This window comes from Ischnura elegans, chromosome 5, assembly GCF_921293095.1.
Source record: "Ischnura elegans chromosome 5, ioIscEleg1.1, whole genome shotgun sequence".
NCBI lineage: Eukaryota > Metazoa > Arthropoda > Insecta > Odonata > Coenagrionidae > Ischnura > Ischnura elegans.
The window spans coordinates 116,692,661-116,715,300 of NC_060250.1; the positions used below are offsets into that span (position 1 = coordinate 116,692,661).

General features: G+C 41.8%; 1 protein-coding gene across 8 annotated transcripts in view; it reads right to left on the minus strand.

The window, feature by feature from the left end:
• LOC124159450 (mucin-12-like) overlaps positions 1-22,640 on the minus strand; it is a 271,706-nt gene that overhangs the window by 79,173 nt on the left and 169,893 nt on the right. For 6 of the 8 annotated variants that reach the window (XR_006864964.1, XM_046535262.1, XM_046535263.1 and 3 more), the window contains 3 exons: positions 17,959-18,220; positions 12,605-12,897; positions 2,097-2,288 (listed from right to left, as the gene is read on the minus strand). Coding sequence is in view for 7 of the 8 variants with exons in the window: in XM_046535262.1 (XP_046391218.1) it covers positions 2,097-2,288; positions 12,605-12,897; positions 17,959-18,220 (747 nt within the window). In the remaining variant the exon portion in view is untranslated. The remainder of the gene's footprint in view (positions 1-2,096; positions 2,289-12,604; positions 12,898-17,958; positions 18,221-22,640) is intronic. The other 2 variants (XM_046535261.1, XM_046535265.1) reach the window with 2 other exon arrangements.

Genomic DNA, 22,640 nt, shown 5'->3' on the forward strand with positions numbered 1-22,640 from the left:
GTTGTTCAAAATAACGATGCTATATGTTGTTGATAAAAAAAGGGGCTTTTTGGAAAGAAAACTTTGGAGACAAGACGTGTAAGAAAGAGGGGCAATGCCAAATTGAATAATTTCGAGGAAGTTTATATCATTTGAGGGTTCCTGACATAACAAGGAGTAGAGGGAGTGTATATGCAAATGCATGGCTGTAAGTCCTAAACATGAGAGACGTTTGAGTTTTGTTTATCGTAGAACGCACCTTTCCATACTGCAACAAACTCCCCTCTCTCCCACGGGGTATCCCATTCTCCCCTGACCCAGGTCATGACATCCACTCCCCAAATTTGATGTTGAATCCGCCCCAGGGAAAGGAAAGTACTGCATTTCTGCGAGTTTCACCAAGATTGAATTTTATTTCCATCTAGAATTGTCTTTTCAATAATCCTACATAAGTTTTATACGCCATTATGTACCAGGCAATTCTTATAAAACGTAAGGTCCATCAAAAGGCTAAAATTGACTCATAAGAAACATTAATATACACATATAGTTAAGTCAGACATTGATACCGAAGAAATATTTTTAGATTGAAAAATTAACAATTATGGAAATGAAACAGGATTTAGAAATGGTGTTCAATGAACGCTAAATGCGTCGGATTCATAATATGTCTCACAATGCTAATATTCCTCACAAAAAACGCTACTCCAATTTTGGTTTTGAGAGAATAAAAACCCATGTCAGCAATAAAAATAAATGGCAAATTATAAATGGCGTAGAACTGCTCAATATTTTGAAAAGAAAGTTAAAACACCTTCAAAAATTTTTACTGACCACTTATACATATTTTTCCGGATTTAATAAAAACTGAAGGGTCGTAAAATGATCCCAACTCACGGTGTAAAAATTATTAAATATTAATTTTAATAAAGGAAAGGTTCTAAAGTGGAAAACATCAATATATAATTAAAGCAATAGAAAAAAGAGAGCGGCATAGTCATGAAGATTTTATGGCCATAAGCCAGCCACCTATTTACAGTTTTTATTATTCATTACCTTTAATTATAGATTCATATCCTCATTAAAAAGGAATAAATTAGCATGCAGCTTGCTTGGATAGTTAACTTAAACTTAAACCAAATAGGAAAAAAAGCCAGTATTCCGCAGGCAAGCAAACATTAATTAACCGGGTTTCACCATGAAATTATGCTAACAAAATTCCCCGATTTGTCATTGCAATTTTCCGAAGAAAACAACTATTTAAAACCATTAGCCGTAGAGATTAGCAAAATGGTAAAAAATCGTGTTAAGCACGAATTGTAACGTATCCTTGTAACAACAGTCTATCAAGCATGTCACATAAACCATGCTTTACGGAAATTATTGTTACACCCAATTTTCCCAGGGCCACCACGGACCTCGGTAACGACAGAGGCTTTGTGTTTTTATTCTATTAGGTAGAAAAGACAGTGACGGTAGCGAAAGAGAAATATTTTAATTTCCTATCTTTTGCAATTAAATTTAATGAAAGTTTGGTTTACCATCGATCTCTCATAAGTAATAAAAAACAATCTGTACCTAAATTCTTCACCCACATAGTTAATTCAACGTTTTGCGCTCTCAGTTTATCCAAATGCATTGCTATTTACACTTAAAAATTAAAACCCAAAAACAGAAGTGAGATTTCATTTTTGAGCCACTTTAACAACAGTCAACAATGGCATGAAAACCAGGCTTTATTGAAGTTACGGTGTGGCCCCATTTGACCATCTCGTATGCGGCCGGTATGCACATTCTCGGGGAAGGAGAGCCCAATTTCCTGAGTAATAGTTGAGGTAATGAGGAAAACATATAAAAATGAAGGTACACCTACGTTTTCTCTATATTGCTGCAATCAATAGCATTGAAAATCAATGAAGGATGGCAAATAAAGTATGTTCGGAATGGCTGAAATCATGTTAAAACCCAAAATAGTAGCGAGACATAATTTTTGAGCCACCTCAACAACATACAACAATGACATGATATAAATCGGGTTTTGTTGAAATTGCAGCGTGGCCCCAATGCCGCAACCTCGTAAGCGGCCCATTCTCCGTGGAAGGGGAGAGCCCATTTACCTGAGTGGCCGTTGGTGAGGTGTTGAGATAGGGGGTGTATGGCAGGTGAGGAAGCGGAGTGGCACGGAGGGAGGGGAGACGAGGGGGAGAGCGGGGAGCCAGCCTGTTGGCGGAAGCTGTTGGTGCGGAAGATGAGCCCGGCCTTGGGGTACGCTCTCGAGGGCGATTCAGGCGAGCCGCTACTAGCCGCTTCTGCTCTCCACCATTGCAGTTGATGTTATTGGGTTAACACACCAAAATGGATTAGTATACGCCTCGCTTACGGCATGCTCGACAATATACAGGGTGGAGAAAATTTGTGTCACAAAATTTCAATTTAGCTAATGCCTAACTAGGAAAAATCTTTGGAACGAAAAAAAAACAACAATTATAAAAGTGAAACCATGGAATTCAAATGATACTGAGTGTGTAGGTTTCTAAATATAAATAATATCATAAAAATCGCTTCTTTTATTTTCGATTTTCAAGAAAAAAAAAACTCCATGACATGAACAAAAAGGAATGGCATTTTATTATTTTTTCAATTTTTCGAAAAGGAATTTAAAATGCTACAGAAACTTGGAGCAGCAGTAAGTACAGAACCTATAAGCCAAGCACTTCTATTGGCCGCGAGTTTGCTTTATTGCTGGATGCCTTGGATAAATCGCGATCTCCGGCAGGTAAAGCATTCAAAGTCAGGAGTTGTCCGGAGCATCCGGCAACAGGGAAAAAACGGGGCCAATCGGAGCGCTTGTCTCAAAGTTTATGTGGTTTGGAAATGGTGCGTTTTCGACTTAAACATTATTTGTAATCTTGGATTGAAATTTTGCGACACTTTTTTTTCACTCTGTATTTGATGAGAAATAGGCGAGGACCCCAAAAAAATAAAGCATGAAAATAAAATGATGCAAGGTATCAAATGTATTTCACCCTTCAGGATGAGAACTTGCAGGTTCAAAAGCAGGCAAAAATAATAAAAATGATGGCACACGCATGTTTTCTGTACATCATAGCAACCAATAGCATTTAAAAAAAATCAATTATAGCAAACAAAGCATGTTTGAAATAGCTGCAAGCGTATTAAAACCCAAAATATTAATGCATTATATTTATAGATATGTTACCAATACCAAAAATACCAAAAATGAATATGCAAATTAAGCAATGGATTCTTTAGGTAGATAATTTATTTTTAACTTCGTTTATTTGAATTTTAAAGCAGTCAAGGAATTGAAAAGTTAAAAACTTTGAGTAAAAATTGATATAAACTCCCAAGGAATAATACCAAAGGGTTGCTCGAGCTAAAACCACGCTCAAAATTTCTTATGCTGTATTTTATCCCCCAATTGTTGTTTCTAAAGCGCCCAAATTGAAGCTCATGAATTATCCAACGCGGCAACAAAAATATTACACAAAAAAGTAACTCAGCAAAAAGAATACCACAGTAACGTCTAGCAAGCCTTTGTTATTAGTACCTTTGGTAAAGCTAGGATAAATGAAGGATGAACATTAAGACCAGGATTGAAATTAAAAACACAAATGCACAGAGACACACAACACGGCATCATTGGAAACAAATTCATTTAAGCTAATTAAAATATGCACAGGACCATGTAACTATATTCAGGTTATGAGTACAAACAAGCAAGCACACGAGGGGCACGACATGGAAATTGTAGGTCAGTTAATATTTCACAAAAAGAAAACATTATTAGTGATATGCCATAATGGTATTCAGACCGTGTCATTTTTAAAATGCATTATTACCTACGTCTTGGTCTACCGATCCACCTGGGAAGAATGCAATTAGTTACGACAGCGCTCCAATCTCATCTCACGAGTTTGCGAGGAGAGAAATATTGACTTTAAATCGCATGCTCTGTATCCTGCGGAGAAACACCTCACTAGTAATATGTGTATGATAACGGTACCAACGACCATGAAGATGGATGACTTCGACAACATTCAAATTATTTTAAATTAAGTTTACGGAGGAGCATATCATAATTTTCATTTCCTGTGCCATATCACCTGAATGGAACGGTGCACGTCAAGAAGTTCCCTTTCATTGGCATTTCCTACATCCAGTAAAATAAATTAAGTTTATATTTTTAGCTTGAGCGTTACTAATTGGTACACTGAATCCTCTCAGTGAAAACGGATCGATTTTCTATTGATCGGTATTAAACAATTGTTTATAACATCATCACGGGTCAACATTAACGCGTAATTGTAATCCCGCGTGATAATTGCAATTCGGACTTTCTAAGTATCCAATTAATAACATTATTTACACAAAAATCGAAGGGGATTGGGTTTTTGTGGTGGCTAGAGTTTTGGCTTCCAACCCTGGGGTTCAAATCCCGGCGTTGGCATAGAATTTTCAGAAACTGCCCGATCACTGCTTGGAAGTAACGTGGAACACTTCATTAGGGCTGCACTCCGTCCGTCGAATGGGACGTCAAGTCGTGGTCCCCTTTGCGCCTTTCATTATGAGGAGGCCAATGCCGACGCCGGGTTTCTCTCCACCCTTCCCTACATACCCACCCCTCCCTGATGGTGCAAATGACCTCAGCTGTCGGTCGCCTCCTCCAAATACCATATTACACGAAAAACGGAAAACCGGAGAAAATATAGCAAAGGAATTATACGCAGGTAAGTAGAATTGAACATCGCCCGTTTTTTTATTATAATAGATTTTGTCACGTAAAAGCGAACCTTTGGAAACGAGGAAGTATTTCGGAAATGACACTCACCGAACAGGTTCGCAACCCCTGAGTAATAGAGGGGTAGAAATAGGTACCAAGGAATTTGCGAGAGATCACTGACTGCCGCAGCCAAAAGAGTTAAGAACCGTGCCGCCAGGCGAGTTGCATTATCACACCCCGCATGCGATATTTTCAAAAGGGCGGTTCGTCAAGAGGAGCGCGGAGGTCGTTCACATCCACGCGAATGGCAAAGTGCGCCCTCTCACCCCCTCCCTCCCCCCTCCACACTAAAAACGCATCCGATAGCACAAGTATCCTCTCGCGTAGACACACGCTTGCAGTTGGGAGAACCTTCGAACCCCGCCAAATCCCCCGTGCCTCTTCTTATTCTTTTAACCCGTAAATCAACTCTACTCCTCGTTCCCTCAGTCACTTTTTACCACTCTCTCCCACAGTGCCTCTTTCTCCTTTCTTTATTTCTTTCCTCCATTTTCTTTCTTTCTCCCCCGCCCGCTGTAACTCGCGCCGCGCTGCTTGAGTCGCGATGGAAATAGTACAACGAGGAAGGGTGGCGCTTTGCCACTGGCGAGGTGGGAATGGGGTGGGCGACACTTTCACGGCGGCATCCGCACATGGACTCGCCGGGTGAAGAGTTAAGGAAACCGTAAAGTAAAGTTTGCACGAGAATACTGAACATTATTTATGGACAAAATGGGCGTATCGGAGAACCTGGTCAGTTAATTTCTCTGACGAAACACCTCATCGTATCTATAAGCTCACTGTCACGTGACAATGTCTACTATAGAAACGAGCGATCTTCAGTTTTACTTAGCTGCGTCCAATTCGTTTGCTTAAGTTGACCTGGCGTTTGTAAATAATGGTACGGATGGGATACTTACAAGGTCCGCAGAGCAATTATTTAGCAGGACGGACTTTAAACTGTTACTTACTGTAATTATGTTTGTACATATTTATATTTTCCTACTTATTGCAGCTTTGCTAACATGTAAGATTTTCATGTCACATCGAAAGATATTGTGTCTCAATTTTTTCTCTTTGTTGCAATAAAGATTTAATTTCATTTTCAAAAAAATATATTGGTTAATGCAATGACTTAATGACCCATACGAATCCGATATCTTAACAGATTTAACTTAAGTATCAAGCGTTGTTCTAATCCAAAAAATAAAAAAGCGCCATTTTCACTATTATGAACCCAAAAAATATGCCTATTCTTTTCGTAGAACCTCTCCTACCACCTCTAATAACTAAAGTTAATGAATATCGGGGTTTTCGCGCTAAATTTGTTTTGGAAACATTTAAAAATCCACCAGTTGTGATAAACTACCATGAGTCTCATCTGCGGGTAGGAAAAAAATGTAGATCAAGAGTAGAATGTAGATGCTCGAACAATAAACTGGAAATCCCTAATTTTCGTCTTATCATACAGGTTACTATACAAATAAATTTTAAGTACGTTATTAACGCTTTAACTCTTAGAGTTATTAACATAGCAATTGAAGTCAATAAACGTTACGAGTGGTGTTACACTATGCAAAAAAAAGCTGGAAAAAGTGTTAATTTAAAAATTTATCCATCCTACCATTAAAATTTTATGTAGTTAATTTGATTTTCAATGTCTTTCGAAGTAATTTATAAAATCATTAGAGGCCTTTTTTAATTCACTTTACCCACCTAAATCCTTATCGACGAAATAAACGAGAAGTAAAAACGATTGGCACGATATTTTTCTGATGGAAATAAAAATTAAAAACGTGTGTCCGTTAAATATGGCTGTGAAATAAAATTTTACTGCGGGAGAAATTATTATATTTTTTTTAGCAAATAAACTACTCTCACCCTCAGATGCGACGGGTAGAAATTAAATTTAAACCGCCAAATTTTGGACTCTTAAATTCCGATAGACTAGGTAGGTAAGTTTCTAGACCGTTCGGTGCAGGAAAAATGCCGCACAGCGTTTCCCAGTACCTGTTCCTTTATTCCTGTCAGCAGATGGTTCCGCGTTTACCAGCACATGACAACTTCTTTTCTTTTTTGGCTTCTCTTCCGGGTCCCGCACGGCCTTAGAATACTAAGGAGTCGAGCCCGTTCGTCAACTTCTATTTAGAAGATAGAAACGGGGGCAAATTTTGGCTACTCCGTCACTGAAGACGGAAGAACGCACTTGGTGGAGAGACGGAGCGGAGAAACTGACTGTGGGCGACAGGTGAACGCGATCAGATGCGATGCTCTTCGCTGAAAATTAACGTGCTGCGAATGGAAACTTCTATTGGATTGACGACAGCCAACCTGACTAGCAGATAAAAGTGATTTAAAACAATACAGCGATGCTTAGAGAAAATAAAATTTTGTTCGGCATTTTCGTTTCATTTCGATCACTCACTAGATTAGCCTAAGTAGAATACCTACTGCATTTGAGTAGTTAAAGGCCAAAATTAATCTTTGATTTTATTTTTCTTTCGTTTTTACTGCGATTATTACTATTATTGCGATTTTTTTCTTTAAAGGGAGAATATTTCTTTTGCGTTCCTAGCTGAGCTATTTGTTATTACGCAAAAGAAGTTGGTAGATTAATTTTCACCTTAGACTCTGATTTTTTGGTGTACCTAATTTATTAAGGAAATCGTACCAAAATCTATATTATATTAAACAACTTTTTCATTCATTTCGACTCTGTCATCAAGCAAATTTTCAGCTTTCATTTATTTCGACTTTAATTCAATCTTATTAATCGATATTTCAGATTAAATTTACAATTTAGCAAAGAAAAATTCCGTGAAGGATAAAAAGAGGTATCCAAAATTTCGATCACTGTAAGCTGATTCTCTGATTTGATGGGACCACTATACCAACGTGCCCCATTTTTTTTCCGGATTTGAGGACGGGGATGCGATTTTATCAGTTTTTGAACAACATAATTGCCTATAAAGACATCAAATGTTGGCAAATGTAATCAAATGTTTTCTAATCGTCGTTATGAGCAACAATAACATTCTTAACGGCTTGAATGACGGGTGATTTTTCTTCCAAGTAAGGTTATGAGCCTTGAATATAATTTTATTCTTAGGAACTATTATCTAACTAAGAAAAAAACTTAACATAATAATATTCCGCGTAAGTAACTATACGATTCTTCAGCTCAACGACACTAAAACTAATCCATTTATTGACCCCATGTCTACAAGTGAACAAACAAAATGAAAGTCACAGCCGACTTCACTGCAGAAATGGCCCAAATTAACTTAAGACACATAAATGTTAATAGGATTGAAGATAATTCGTCTTGTTCCACGAATCTATCCAAATCTGCATTTTCTAATAGCGTAAGCATTTAGGCGGTTCTTATCTCCTCGATATCCGAATTAAACTCAGCTTACATTGTGATACGAGAAAAGGGAGCCTTGATACCCCCGACCCGCAACTCGATCTCTGGGCTGAGGACACCCCAAGGCCTCGAAATAGAACCGACATTGACATTACGCGTTCCCATTAATCGACGGCGCTTCCAAATGGAGTCTTCCCAAATACCTGACGCGAGGCTCTCTCATGCTCCGATGGATCGCGTTTCAATGCTGAACAACAGATGGCCCGCATCATGCAGTCATCAACCAACCATCGCATCGTAGCATTTGCGTCAAACATTGTTACGAACGTGAGAATCGATCATTTACGAATGTATTTCTATACTTTTTGAAGGCAAGGGGCTGACATCTCGAGGTTACTTCGAAAAAACCGAGACAGCTCTAACAACATCATCACACACATGCAGGCCTTGAATATTTTTGCGATATTATTCCATTTATTCATAGTAAACCCTGACAAGAAAAGTTTTGCAAGCTGTGGGATATGGGTGCTGCACGATAGAGTTCACACCCTCCCTCTCATTATGAACCAAATTCGGTTTTCGATCGAGGTCGTACCCAGGTAAACTCAAGGAAAATGTAGAAAATATGTTCAAACAGTTACAGAAAGTGCCGAAACTATATGTTTAAAGTTAATAATTTTATGGTCATTATAAAATGGACTATTTCGATATTAATTTTCCATTGGAGTATAAAGAACAAGAGAAAATAGAGATCTTCAAAAGCCATTACGGTTCCCCTGACCCATCAAGTGTTTCCCCACCTGTGCCACTCATTTAGATAAGTCATAACAAAAACATAAACTAAGCTTTTTGATTAGGGAAATAATTGGATTACTCGACAAATATTCAAGGATACCGATAAATATAAAATGACCAAAGTCTATAAAATTTATATTTACGAGAAAAAAGTAAAACATCTTATTGTTTGAAAACTAATGCAAGAATTCAGTTCATTTCAAAGGAAATGCCGTTTTATACAAGAAATAAATGTCAACTATATTCAGCTTCCTATCTCTGACTCTCACGTGATTTTTTTCTGCTCAATGCGTACCTTGAGTTTAAATATGTAGAATAAATATCAAATCGCACGAGTTCCTGATGCACCATTTTAGCCATAATACGCGTTCAGTGATCAATCATCAAATAAATGTTTTGCGACTAATATTTTGCGTTAAAAACCAAGGTGACAGGTAAAACTGCAGAAACTTTGCACAACCCATAATCCCGAGTTAGGTTCGTCTTGAGCATTGAAGGAAAAAAATTAATGGTGGAATGACGTGGGAACAGCTACATACGACGATTGAATACACCGATTCACTAGTAATGAGGTATCTATTGGAACAGAATGACATGAACGATACGACAGTAGTAGCGACTCTTAGTGGGGAACTAATCAGGCTTTGAGCGTCATCTTAATAGGGTACTTCTTCATTCGCTCAACACTTCCCAATAGAAGACGTAAGATTAGAGTGGGGAAGGCACCAGTATGTGTTCATATCCTTACGCAAATGAATTTGATTGATTAAACAAAAGTGAACTGCAAAGTAAACTGAACGATAATACGTTATATTTAGCAATTAATATCTACCCTACGGTCCTAACGCGACGGTGATTCAAAGTAACTGGTAAAAAGCCCAGACTTTCCCTCATTGGGCACATGATAATTTCGGTGAAATCCAACTGTTCCATCATTTAGGCCACACTAGACACGAAAATAAACATTTACGGGCAAGAAAACATTTTTGAGCGAGGATGTAAGCAGCCTAAACTGAAGATTTTTTTCTACTCACCCTCGTACTCAGCAAACGGATCAAAATATAATTTGGCAGAGGCGCAGTGTAATTTGGCAACGGAACAAGGCTTCCACAGTTCGTGCGCATCCTTTTTCTTCAAGACACTAACTCGGTCCTTAAAACTTACCTTTTTTTCGGAAATATTCTCGAATGGCCAGAAAAAGAGATAAATCCAAACCAATTTTTTCAGGTGAATGTAGAAGTACTCACAAAAAAAGGAACAGATGCAACCAAGATATTCATACTGTAGAGTGAAAATTAAAATTAGTGCTTACATTTTTTAATCAGATGAGAGATATTGCTAATTGTATGCTAGAAAATCCACGAGTCGCGAAGAATACGAAACCCTTTTTCTACAATTATTTCTTCTTACCATTAGTTATGCAAGATTTCTTCAAGGAAGTTCAAATGAGAACGAATAGGTATTCTCGTGCCGTTTTTAATGAATATGAGATTAGGGATTTTACTCAAGTGACACTTTCATCTGCTTCATAACAGTTCGTTAGCGGAGAGTTATGAGAGAGGCTACTAGAATAGAGTGATGAAGTTTCTAAGAAAATCAGATTAAATAATTAATAATATATTTTATATTTAAACGTTAAAGCGTTAAAGTCCTCAACAGAGCTAGTTTAGGAGGCTTTTATTTCCAAATACCTACTTAAAAATCCAAACTAATCACTCGATTTAAGAAGGTCCAGCGGTCGAAATACGTATAATACAGATGCAGGAACGTCCCTGAGGACATTAGCTAATTCTAACTCCGGTACCACGAATGATGGTTGATTCCGTAAAGGTTTCAAAAAATTATTACTTCAAAAAAAGGTTGAGCAATAGTTGACGCAGTAGAAAGAAGGCGTCAAAGTACCCAAGGGAAATACTGATATTCCAGGCGATCAAACGGGTTCGCATTGCGAGCGATTCATTACTACGACGCCGAAAATCCTTACCAGTACGCTTTAGAGAATCTCGTAAGTCGAGTGAGTGTGTGTCTTTGACATTTGAGAAGTTAGTGAGGGAATTCCATTCGGATGCACATTTGATATAGCCATGGGCACAGGAACACACAGAAGCCAGACTTTGAAATGATGAAGACAAAATATATACATCAAGTTAGGAGGTTAACGACACGGAAGCGGGGCCAACCATGAATGATGCTTGCGTGCCTGTTTTAAAATAATTTTTAGATTTCAACCGTATTCCAGGTAAAAAAAAACACTAAATTCTGTACGATTGATATTCCGTTATGAAAGATCACCAACTAATCTTTAGCGCTTTAGTGTGCAAGGATTTAGTTCTGTGCCTACATATTTTGATAGATCGCTCAAATATGGTACGACTGATCCCATAAAAAGAAATAGAGCCGACTATTCTCCATTTTTGGCGAAAATTTTAGAACCGCGGCCGAATAGGGACACGTTTTAAAGGTTAAAAATGAAGTCGTACTAGTCCAGGGTCTTAGCACAGAAAAATTTATTTAAAAAATAAAAAGCTAATTCAGCTCAATCATGATAATTGACGCGAGATTTCAAAAGCAAAAAATACATTTGAATATTCTAATGTAATGTTTTTAAAAAGAAGTTGATTAGCGGCGGTCGATAAAATGATGGTTGATAGTTTATTTTATTAACCGGTTGAGGCCTCGGGTGCACACAAATTCATTTGATTTATTAAGCAGATCAAACACTATGAGTCAGCGAATCAACCCTTAGGTTGGTATGGTTAGGTAAAAGTAGAGCTCACCCCGGACTAGGGTACAGGCGTGTGAATCCGCACATTAATGGTAGGGAGCTAATTCCTTTCCCAGGGCCATCTCGCACTTCGAGGATATTTAATTTCGGACGCAAAAAAATGTAGTGCGATACATCACGCCGATCAAAGATTACTCACTCAGTGACTCAACCTGAAGGTTGTTTTGGTCACTTGAGGTTACAGTTTTCCCTGAACTAGGTCACAGGCGCATGGATACCGCACATTCGGAGTAGGCGGGGCACTTACTTTGGTGTGGTGTGGTACTTGGAGGAGGCGATCGACAGCTGAGGTCATTTGCGCCATGAGGGAAGGGTATGGAAAGAAGGGTGGAGAGAAACCCGGCGTCGGCATTAGCCGGCCCTAAAGAAAGGCGCCTAGGGGACCACGGCTTAACGTCCCATCCGACGGTCGGAGTGTTTCGCTTGAAATGTCCTCCACATAACACTCAAGCAGGGATCGGGCAATCTCTGAAAATTCTCTGCCACTGCCGGGATTTGAACCCGAGCCCGCCGAGTGGGAAGCCACACTCTAGCCACAACATCAACCCGATTCCCGCACTTACTTTCCCTGGGCCATTTCGCAATTCGAGGATTTTGATTTTGGGCTTCAAACGGGATTTGAACCCGGGGCCCCTCGGTCACCAGACAAGCACTCCACTCACTAGGCTATCACGCAGATTATGTAAAATTTAACATTCACATACTGCCCCGCAAGCCGCCTAAAAATGCGCGTGGCAGGGAGTGTTAGAACGCCTTTTACACATAAAACATACTTGGCAAACAGGCATATTTCTTCACGACTGGCCCCGTTAGGTTTTTCCACATTAACCACGGAAAAAGGGAGTCGGTTTCGTGGGTTCAGGGGTGATATTACATTACTGCAAGGGAGACTCACCGGCTGCCTGCTGGAACTTCTGCGAGAGGGCTCTGACGGATCCTCCCCGAGCGACGCGGGAGAATCCTGTGGTGTTGGTGGTGGTGGTGCGGGGGGAGGCGGTGGTGGCGGCCGGGAACTTCTTCTTGACTACGCGCGTCTCCTCGGCCTCTTCATCGGGTCGACTGCCGCCGCCGGACGTCCTCGTGACCGTGGTCGTGGAGGTCACCACTTTGGGGCTGTCGCTGGACGAGGCGTACCTCCGGGTCACCGTGGTCGTCGTAGCCTCATACCTGTTCTCCGAGGGGGACCTGCTGCAGAAAGCAACGCGAACGATCAGACCAGAGGACATGAAGCGTAAGGCCCCTTGCACACACACCGATTTTGGACGGCCGGTAAAATAGCGGCCGTCCACATTGCAATAGTGAACAATGGGAGGACATGAGAGCTTGCACACACACCGATCACGCACCGGCAGCGGCAACATGCCGGTTAGCTGCCGGCCATTGTCACTGTGGATCACCGGCGCGCCGGCTCAAAAACATAGCAAATTATCGTTTGACATAGTTGGCATTGTATCGTATCGGTGAAAATCCGGCGTGTGTGCAAGCATCGCTTAGCCGGTAAAATATTGGCCGATATTTTACCGGCCGTCCAAAATCGGTGTGTGTGCAAGGGGCCTAAGCAAATTGGAAATCAATTTTTTGAGATAAAATTTCCTCCTTGCGTGAAAGTAGTCTGCTCATACCAGGGTCTCAGATCAATTTTTTTTTCAAAATTGAATAATCGAATTTCGGGAACAGAATAATCGAATTTAAAGAACATACTTAGAATAATCGAATTTCAAGAACATACCTAATTGAATTCCGCTTTAAAAAAATTGATACTAAACGTATGCAACCGAATTGTGCACTGACAGTGTTGATCAAAACGTTACTTATCATATTGTTTCCTGAATCTTTGGTGAAATACTATGTTTTCAATTATTTATCAATTCAAGGTGATGTTTATATTGCGATTAATGTTACAACGGTATTGGTTCTCCATCGACCCTCCAAGAGTCAGGCTTAATCGTCATCACTTCTTTCCGAAGCAGATTTTATTTCATATTTTTACACGGCACTCGGATATAATTTTTTTAAATCTACTAGAAGCCAAGTAGTTGCTATCCTCAATTCATCAATTTATTCAACACTTCAGTTAAATCTAACACGCATTATTTTGTTTCGAAATGACCTAGATTTGGTTATGTTTAATGATGATTATTTTTAAGTCTTGCGGTTTGAAATGAATGTCGGTTTATGGTTCAATATAGGAGTCTCACCGTGGATAATGACTTGAGTTCATTCATAAAAACGGAGCTGCCGTACTGCTATCGCGGAAAATAACCTGTTGCTTCCGGCGTCATTTACTGACGTCCCATTCGTTAAGCAAATAGTTCACAAGCTTACTTAAGGAGTCGATGGAAAACCTCTCACTTTGCCAAGGTATTTGAGCCGGCCTCACTTAACAGCTTTTAATTACCTCCTCGAGCACTTTTAGCGGCTCCAATACCTAATGACCCACTCCTAATTCGTTACGAGCTTTCTTTCAGAGCTGAAGTACCAAATCGAATTGGCGCGTTTCATCTTGAGCTTTCAAAGTGGGACTAATTAGCCATCGATCCAGAGATGTGCTCAATTTTATGCCGAAATCCACTTGGTGCTAGCGGTATCTGACAATATCGAACACACTTAAGGTCACAGGATACGGTTAATGCCTTTTCTAATACCAGATTTTACATTCCTCGATATAATGATGAATTGCCTATGAAAATATTAGCAGTAACGAAATTATCCATGCAAATTTATAAATTAGGTATTAAAAAAAACGATTCAGTTGAGATCTAGAATTTTAATTCTAGCACTGATTCATACTTTTACGATCATTTATTCATTAATTTACTCCTGTGACGCCGAAAACAGCAAAATAGGCCTTTTAAGTCAGGGTTTTAACATAATAATTAAACGTACACAAATTACTAATCCTTCAGGCGAATTGATTGGCACTCGAAAATATTATTGAGAAAAATATTTTCAACTTCCTTACATCGTAAAGCAATTATTTCAGCGTAGAAAATATTTTTTTTTTACTTTCGTCTTTCAAAATAAAAAACAAGGAATACATATAATCAGCGCCGGATCCAGGATAGGGACAAGGAAGGGGGGGGGCTAGGTGAGGGGACTAGTGGGATATCCTCATTGTAGTAGTGGGGGTCCGAACAATATTACCCTTTTATCTGGTTTAAATTGGATACCCAAGGGCCCCTCCTAGACCCACTCTGGATCCACCGCTACATATACACGCCGTCTTTTACACGCATATCTATAAAAGAGGATTTCTGTCTGTCCGTATTTCCGCTATGCATTTCCAAACGACTGTACGGCTTGAAACGAAAGATATTACGTCGGTGCATCTAACGTTCCCAAAGCCGGTAGTGCTACTTCTGGTTGTGTTCGCAGCGTCCTTTGCCACGTTTTCTGTTTCTTCACGTCATACAACTTCTGCGGCCGGACATCAAGCCGCGTAGGGACACCTCTTGACGCGCTCAAAGGGAAAACATAACTCAAAAGATTTTACACTTAACTATTAATTCTCTTGGTGTAAAACTTTTTGCTGGGGTTTGTGTTCACACGACGTCTTCAGTTTGCGCGCGTATGGACACAAATAGTGATTAATATTGTGGAGCGGGATATTAGCTGATACCGTGTGCGGTATACGCAAATCGTTTTTTCCATTGTTTGCTGTTACACGAGAATATCATCAGGGATGCCGACTTACAAAAAATTTTGGGGGGCCCAAACCAGAGATCTTTCCCCGGGAAATTTGATAAGCAGTGACTTCGTTTTTTTAAGCAATTTAGAAGAGTCATATGATCAACATTAGCACCCTGATAACTCGAATCTTGATATCTGGACACTCCAGGGAAAATCATTAAGAGATATGAAGTGAAACACTTCGCACTTTCTACATAAAAATTTATTAAACTACAGTCGACATGTTTCGCAGTCGGTCTTGATAATGCTGCAATGCAGCGAAACATGTCGACTGTAGTTTAAATTTTTATGTGGAAGGTGCAGTGTTTCACTTCATATCTCATAATGGATCTCCACAAAGTATCTGCCTCATCCATCACATTCAACGAAAATCATTAAGCCTGACAGATTTTTTCCTCACTCGGCGCCACTGGATATCATCGTAATCATACCTGCTTTGTTCCCTTTCCTAAAAATCCTGCCATGTGCCAAGTTCCAAGTTTCCTACTTCTCTGGGTACTATCCTTCACGCGCAACCCCGGGTTATTTAAATAAAAAGAGAACTTTCATTTGGATTCTGCGGCCTCTTAAAAAGGAACTGCGATTGGCGAACACTCCCTCAGCCTACCCGCCCCGCCCTTAGCCACTGACTTGGGTCCCTAGCTGCGATCCGCTGGTCATCCTTCCCAGCTACGATCGGAATCTCGTTCACCCCGACCCACGTGCGAACAGAAAACCGAAGAATTAGCTACGAGAGAGGGCGACCTTTCCTAGCCAGACGTGCCAATGCAGAAGGTTAATGACGTCAAACACGCCACTCGAAGATGGCCGGGGGCCAAAATTAAACGGAACCACACTATCGCAGCCAGACCATCAATAATTTATGACTGATGCTAATATAGATGACTCGGAAAGTCAAGGGTGTGAATTTCCCCTCTGCACTGCTTAGTACCACACTGCACTGTACCTGTAAATGATTTTTTGCTTTGAGGAGGCTCCAAATGGAGCAAAATTTAAAAATTGCAGCATCAACGAAGAATTGCATTGGAATTAAGATGAAAAAAGGCACGACACTTTAAACCTTGAATATCTTCACCGTCGCCATTGAGAAACCAATGTCAAACGATTGACCCCCAACACTTAAAAATCGTGGCAACAACACAGTTAAGGCTTAGTAAATACATACATGCACAAAACATCAGAGGTGACTCGATATGACAAATACTTCCTTTGAAATGAATAATGGAGAATTTTCCGAGACCTGAAATTGATGTGTATCTACCATGAGTGCAGTAAATACCTCTCGCAAGCATACGGACCTACCCGACGTATCGAATCGACAAAATGTTTGTAATTTTCCACAGATATTAGTTATTTTTAAATTATTTGAGGATTAATGAATACTTCACCCTCATGAAAACGATACTTGATAAAGTAAAAGATTAAGACACCCATTAAAAAACCGCCCTGATACTTTAATCGTTTGAAGCTGACACTGGAATATTTTATCGTCCTCAAGAATCTTGCAGTATCCCGATATTATATCAATACGTCGAACAGGATTAGTCAATGATACACTTATCGAGTTCATAGACGAGGTGAGGCCCAAATTTTTGAGACAGACTACTGCCGGTAATTATCTCCCACTAGCCTAGGACATGTTGTATCTTTGCAGATACTAATCCAATCATTAGTCGAAATTCTTTGACCGCAATGGAATTGGTATTGGGAGGGCTCAAAGATCAAGACTGGAGCTGATTTGCTGAATTGATCGTCTTCCGTCTATATTGGTTTTTGACGAAAACAGGATATGGTACTCACACGGCATATACAACGAAGATATAAATGAACCGCAATTATAGGTACTACATTTCAGGGGGGAGGTAAGATAAATATCACTCCACTTATTTCTTAAGGTTCTAACTTTTAGGAAGCGTTTATTCTATCCACTTTATTAAATGCAGAGAAAGTCGGTTTGCAAGTTAGAGGTATCTTCAAATGAAAATTTGACAATATATTCGTCTACTAATTTACCAGAACCTTGTCGACCCAATAAACTGGACGACTACAACCGTGGTGTTTCCAAATATCCTACGTAAGCTGTATGTTTCTTGATTCAAGCATTCAGCCTTCTTCCCAAATCTTACTCTGAAACGGCGTGTGGCAGGTCAAGAAATTGAGAAAAGGGTTTTACCGCACGAGACTCTTCACCATTAACTATTTTTAGTAATTCTACGAGCCTCTGAAGCTATGATGGGATGAAAATGAATTAACCAAAGCAGTGATCAACTGCATTTCCAAAGTAATCCGATAAGTTTATTAAAAGAGACAAAAAAAGACGAAGAAAACAGTGAATTGGCAGAAAAGGATGCTGGACAGTTGGGAAAAATCTATAAAATGTGTTGGCTGAGCTACATTTCATGAAGACTAACCAAAACAAAAAAACAGGTAGTGGACTGAGTGACAAAATTGAAAATTAAGGGAGCAATGGGGAACTTGTGAAATTGTGCGAAGAGAGAAAGAAGGACATACATCGGTCCAGAATTGGTCCAACAAATACTATCAGCTGTGGTCACTCACCTGACTTCGTTCCCATCGTTGGAATCTCCGTCCACCTCCTCGACCGTGTATGGCACCGTGTTCGAAGACCGCCTCCTCTCCAAGGACGCGTCCTGCGCGGATTTCGACACCGAGGAGGACGAGGAAGAGGTCGTGTACGACGAGTAGGTCGCCCTCGACGAAGGCGTGGCCGGAGACTCCTCGTCGTCCGCGGGCCTCCTGCTTGTGGGCGACGACCCCTTGGTCGGCCTCTCTGCGCCGTCTTCCGAGTCGTCCACAACACCTGCGGCGGGAGACGAGCGTGAAAGACGGGAGAGTAGGTACAGGAGATGGTGCTGTTGGGAGGAAACGGCTCCGTCCTCGGAGGCCGAGCTGGAAGTTGAGGAAGAAGAGGCCCGGCGGGCCTGGAGGTCCCTAGAGGCCCTTCTGGGAGGGGAGACGGGCCGGAATGTGTATCGCGAAGGGTATTGCACGACCGGAGAGGGGGGGCGCGGAGGCGGGGACGGCGTCGCGGCACCCCGCGCCATGTCCGGCAGGGGCGGCACAGGGGGGGCGTCCACGTACTCGAGGCTCCCCGGCGCCACACCCGGCGGCGCCTCTGGAGGGCGCCACCGCGGAAGCAGAGGGGGGCGCTGGGAATGGGAGACCTTGCGCCTGGTCTTGGTCGTCGGGCCGAAATGGGCGCTCTCCGACGATATGGACTCGTTCGAGTCGCGCCGGAAGGGGTCGTAAAGGCCCTCGGTCCCGTATTCGTCCTCGGGGACGACCCCGTAAGTGGAGTCGGCCGCGTCTTCGTACCCGGACGCGGAGGGGTAATATCCGGAGTCGGGGAGGTAGTCAGCAGAGTCCCTGAAGGCACATTCCGCGGAATCTTCGAGGGCGCGGTTGAGGTCTGGGATGGACGATGAGTACGAAGTGGTGTAGGAGACGTAGGTGAGTGGTTGGGGAGAATCAAACCCGCGCTCTGGCGATTGGAAGGAAGATGTTGAGGATGTATCGAGATCTTTTGCGGGGGCGGGAGAGGAAGACTGTGGGGAGGGATAGGGGACCGGAAATGGCGATGGGACATCCGGGGAAGTGTTCGAATTCGCGATGGAAGAAAACCCCATGTACGATGGGAATATGGCGATGTGGTCACTCGGAGAGGACGGGAGACTGCTCAGGGGAAGAATAGTAGTGAAAGAGGGCAAGGAAAATGGCGGATGAGATGGACTAAAGGGCTCTGCTGGACTTGATTCATCATCAACGGCACTTGCGAAGCCCCCGGCACCAGCTGGAGCATTGGCAACTTCGTTAGCCGAAGACTTCTCGCATTCTGGCGTGGGAGGACGGTTGCTTTGAATAAGAAGACGGTATAAGGCCAGAGCGATGACCACGAGGAATATCAAAAGTCCTGGGTAGCAAGTCCACAGTATTGAAAGGGCGACAGCCACCAACGCCGAGCCAATTACAACCTTCTGGGACTCCATTGTGAAGTTGATAACTACGACTATTCTCGCCTGAAATCGCCAACAGTCCGCGACTAAATGCACTTAAAACACGCAAAATGGAAATTAAAAAAAAAAAATAACTGAGAAAAAACGAGCAACGAGAGAATTAATTGTGATACCACCACGCGTATTGTCTATTCAAAGCAAAGATCAGCAGCCTTTTCTCACTATACGTGACCCAATCCACGAGTGGGTAAAATGCAAACTTTTCACGAAATAAAAGAAAAAAAATCACAGAAAACACTAAACACGAAGAGGCGTCAGCTACCGACGTTCCCAGTAATCACAATACACGGGATTGATTTTGAAATTCGTACTACAAAAAAAACAAATGCTTCAGATTTTCTATCACAATATAAACGCCGACGATGGCATTAAAAAAAACTTAACCGGTGGTCAACATAAAACACGCTGCACACGAATAGGAGAGCTTGTAATGACTAAGAATCTAAATTCCTTGCTGGGTTGGCATTGACGTGGATTCATAATAAAAAAATGTTTTGAGTATTTGTCCGTGGAAGAATTTAAAAGTCCGTGACAGTCGGATAATGGTCCGCGTGACGTGGATCTTCCCCGGCGTCCGGCCGCACGTCAGCCCGGTTCTTCTCCCAGCCGCCGAGTGATATCGGAGGCGCTCCGGTGCATCCCGTGAGGAGCACAAAATAATAAAAACACGACGAGCCGCGCGCGCACTGCAACAATGCGGGAGACCACCTCTTTCGTCGCGCGGACAGAACCAGGAAGAAGGAGCTCTCTTGGGAGGAAGAATTCACACGCCGACGGAGAAAGAGAGAAGTGCGCCGCCGAGGAGGCAAACCAAAGAAAAACGGACTGGAAAAAAAGCGACAAGACACCCGCTTCGGCGCGTTGCGGCGGACAGAATGGGGAGAGAGAACAAAAGAAGTGTGGTATCCGCCTCGCGAGAGAGGGAGAGAGAATACGAAGAGCAATCAGGGCGTAGACTCTCTCTCTCTCCCCTCCACTTTCTTTCACCTCGACACGAGAGCGCCTCCTATGCCCACCGTCCCGAAACTTTTTGCACAGCGCCCCACATTGCAGTTCGTCCGTGACAAGCCTCCTCCATGTCGCACGGGTCAGACGAGTCAATCAAAAAGTAGCCGCGCGCCGGCCAGTGAACGCGGACCCGCATTTTCTAAAGCGGTCGGCCCCGATCGGAAAACATCCCCGAAAGCTCAGAGGAGGGGGGTAAGGAAATTGCGCGGATTAGCGGACGTTGGGTCGAGTTCATTCCGCTCGTTCGACATATCTCTCCGAGGCGGGCGTCCACAGAACTGGCCAACCGCCCATCCCCTCTCTCCCTCCCTCCTCACCTTCCGCGCGGACGCTACTACTCGCGGCGCGGCGAGTTAAAGAAACAAAAAAAAGACAAGGGAGGACCGCGTCCTCTTTGCGGCGCATCCTTCCTTCCTCCCCCACCCGCGGCTCCCCACCCCTCCCTCTCGCTCCAGATTCCTACGCTCTCTCTCTCTCTCGCTCTAAGCAACGCTCTATCTGTCGACGCATTTCGTACGTCGCGCCCCCTGCTCCAACCCACGAATCGCGTCCGACCCCCGCAAGAAGAAGCGACCGGATTGGTCCGCGGAAAAAAAAGATATTAAGGTGACGCATCACTCCTGCTCGATTCGCTAGTGATCTGTCTTTTTTTCCCCAACGCAAAACTAGTTTTCAAATTTTGCCATCATCTTTGTGATTCCAGGGCATCTGGAGTAGAATTGTGTCAACCGCTACCACTATTTTAAATCAGAGTGAACATTTTGCACCAGATTAAAATACTAATGAAAAATTGTTCCTCCTCGATATACAGATAAATATTAAGGAGGGTACAGTCTTTAACCCAGCAAAACTTCAAGGCGATAGCGTGAGTTTCAAAAAAAGTAATCAGCTAGGAAAAAAGCCGGTGGCACAGGAGTGATAACGTGGGGGTATTAATAATCAAACGTGTAATGCTCATTTTAAAAAGACGTATTTCCTCACATTGACTGCATAACACTCGGAGCCTGTTTAAGCATTACACTGGGATAGGGAATTTTGAAGACCATAATGATAAAACTAGAAACCATTATTTCGCTCTCTAACAATACGGCAATGATTTTCTATGCATGCGAGGCTAAGTTCAAATGCTTACCAAGTTATACCAAGCTCTTCTCTTGTGAAGATATACAAATATTCTAGCAGGGAAAGGATCACTCCATGGAAAGGATGACTACAACTACCAGGGAGACGAAGAATTCGAGGGAAATGCCAGGCAGAGAATTATTTGAGAAAAATGTGAGCAGAATTGAAAAAGGTAGAGGTGAGAATCGCTCACAGACGATCTATCGGGAGGAACATAGACTTTAGACCATAGACATAGATTTTAATAGCTCAAAAAATTGGAGTAGATAATTATTTATCAAGTAACACTCATATAATGCTTTATTCTGAAGGTTTGTTTGAATAGGTGAATTTATAGTTCTTGCCGCACTAATCCAGAGGTGTGATGATTTCAGACTTTCATCGTAAGGGTCTATTCGTACCCCTTGGGCAGGTCGCACTTCTAGAATTTTTACCTGAGGGAGTTATAAGGTTTTATCCAGTTTTGCATCAGGGCCCCGTCGATCACCAGCCAAGCGCTCTGACCATCACGGGCCCAAACTCCCTCCAGGTTCAAATTATTATCGTTATTGTTATTAAACACGTCGACCATGTGGTCGGTTGGTGGAGTGTTATGGTGTGGCACTGGTTAACAAAAGACATTATAGTCAAATAACACTTTTATCAATTTTGTTGCTTCAATTTTTCTAATACATACATTCGTAGCCAAAACAAAAAATTAATTAATCTAAATAATAACTTGCAATAAAAAAACACAGAGAGTAATATTTCACTTGTGAAAAAAGTTAAGGAAAGTGCGTTCCGGCACTGCTGATTTTGCCATGACGTCACTGATCGGATGGTTACATATAAAACAGAATATACACAAAATGCTTATTACAAAAAAGGCCCTCACAATTCAATTTTTTTAAGCCTCGCCATAAACATCCTCGCATTGATTGGAAAAGGCTCAAATATTTCCTCGGGTAAACCATTTCAGTCATCTATGAAGGAAGGAACAGTTCAGCGCATTAGGAGAGATGCCTGTGAGGCTGCATCTTAAAATTATGATCCTTCCTCGCCAATCTTCCGAGTTTCGCTGTGCATACTCGGAAGAAA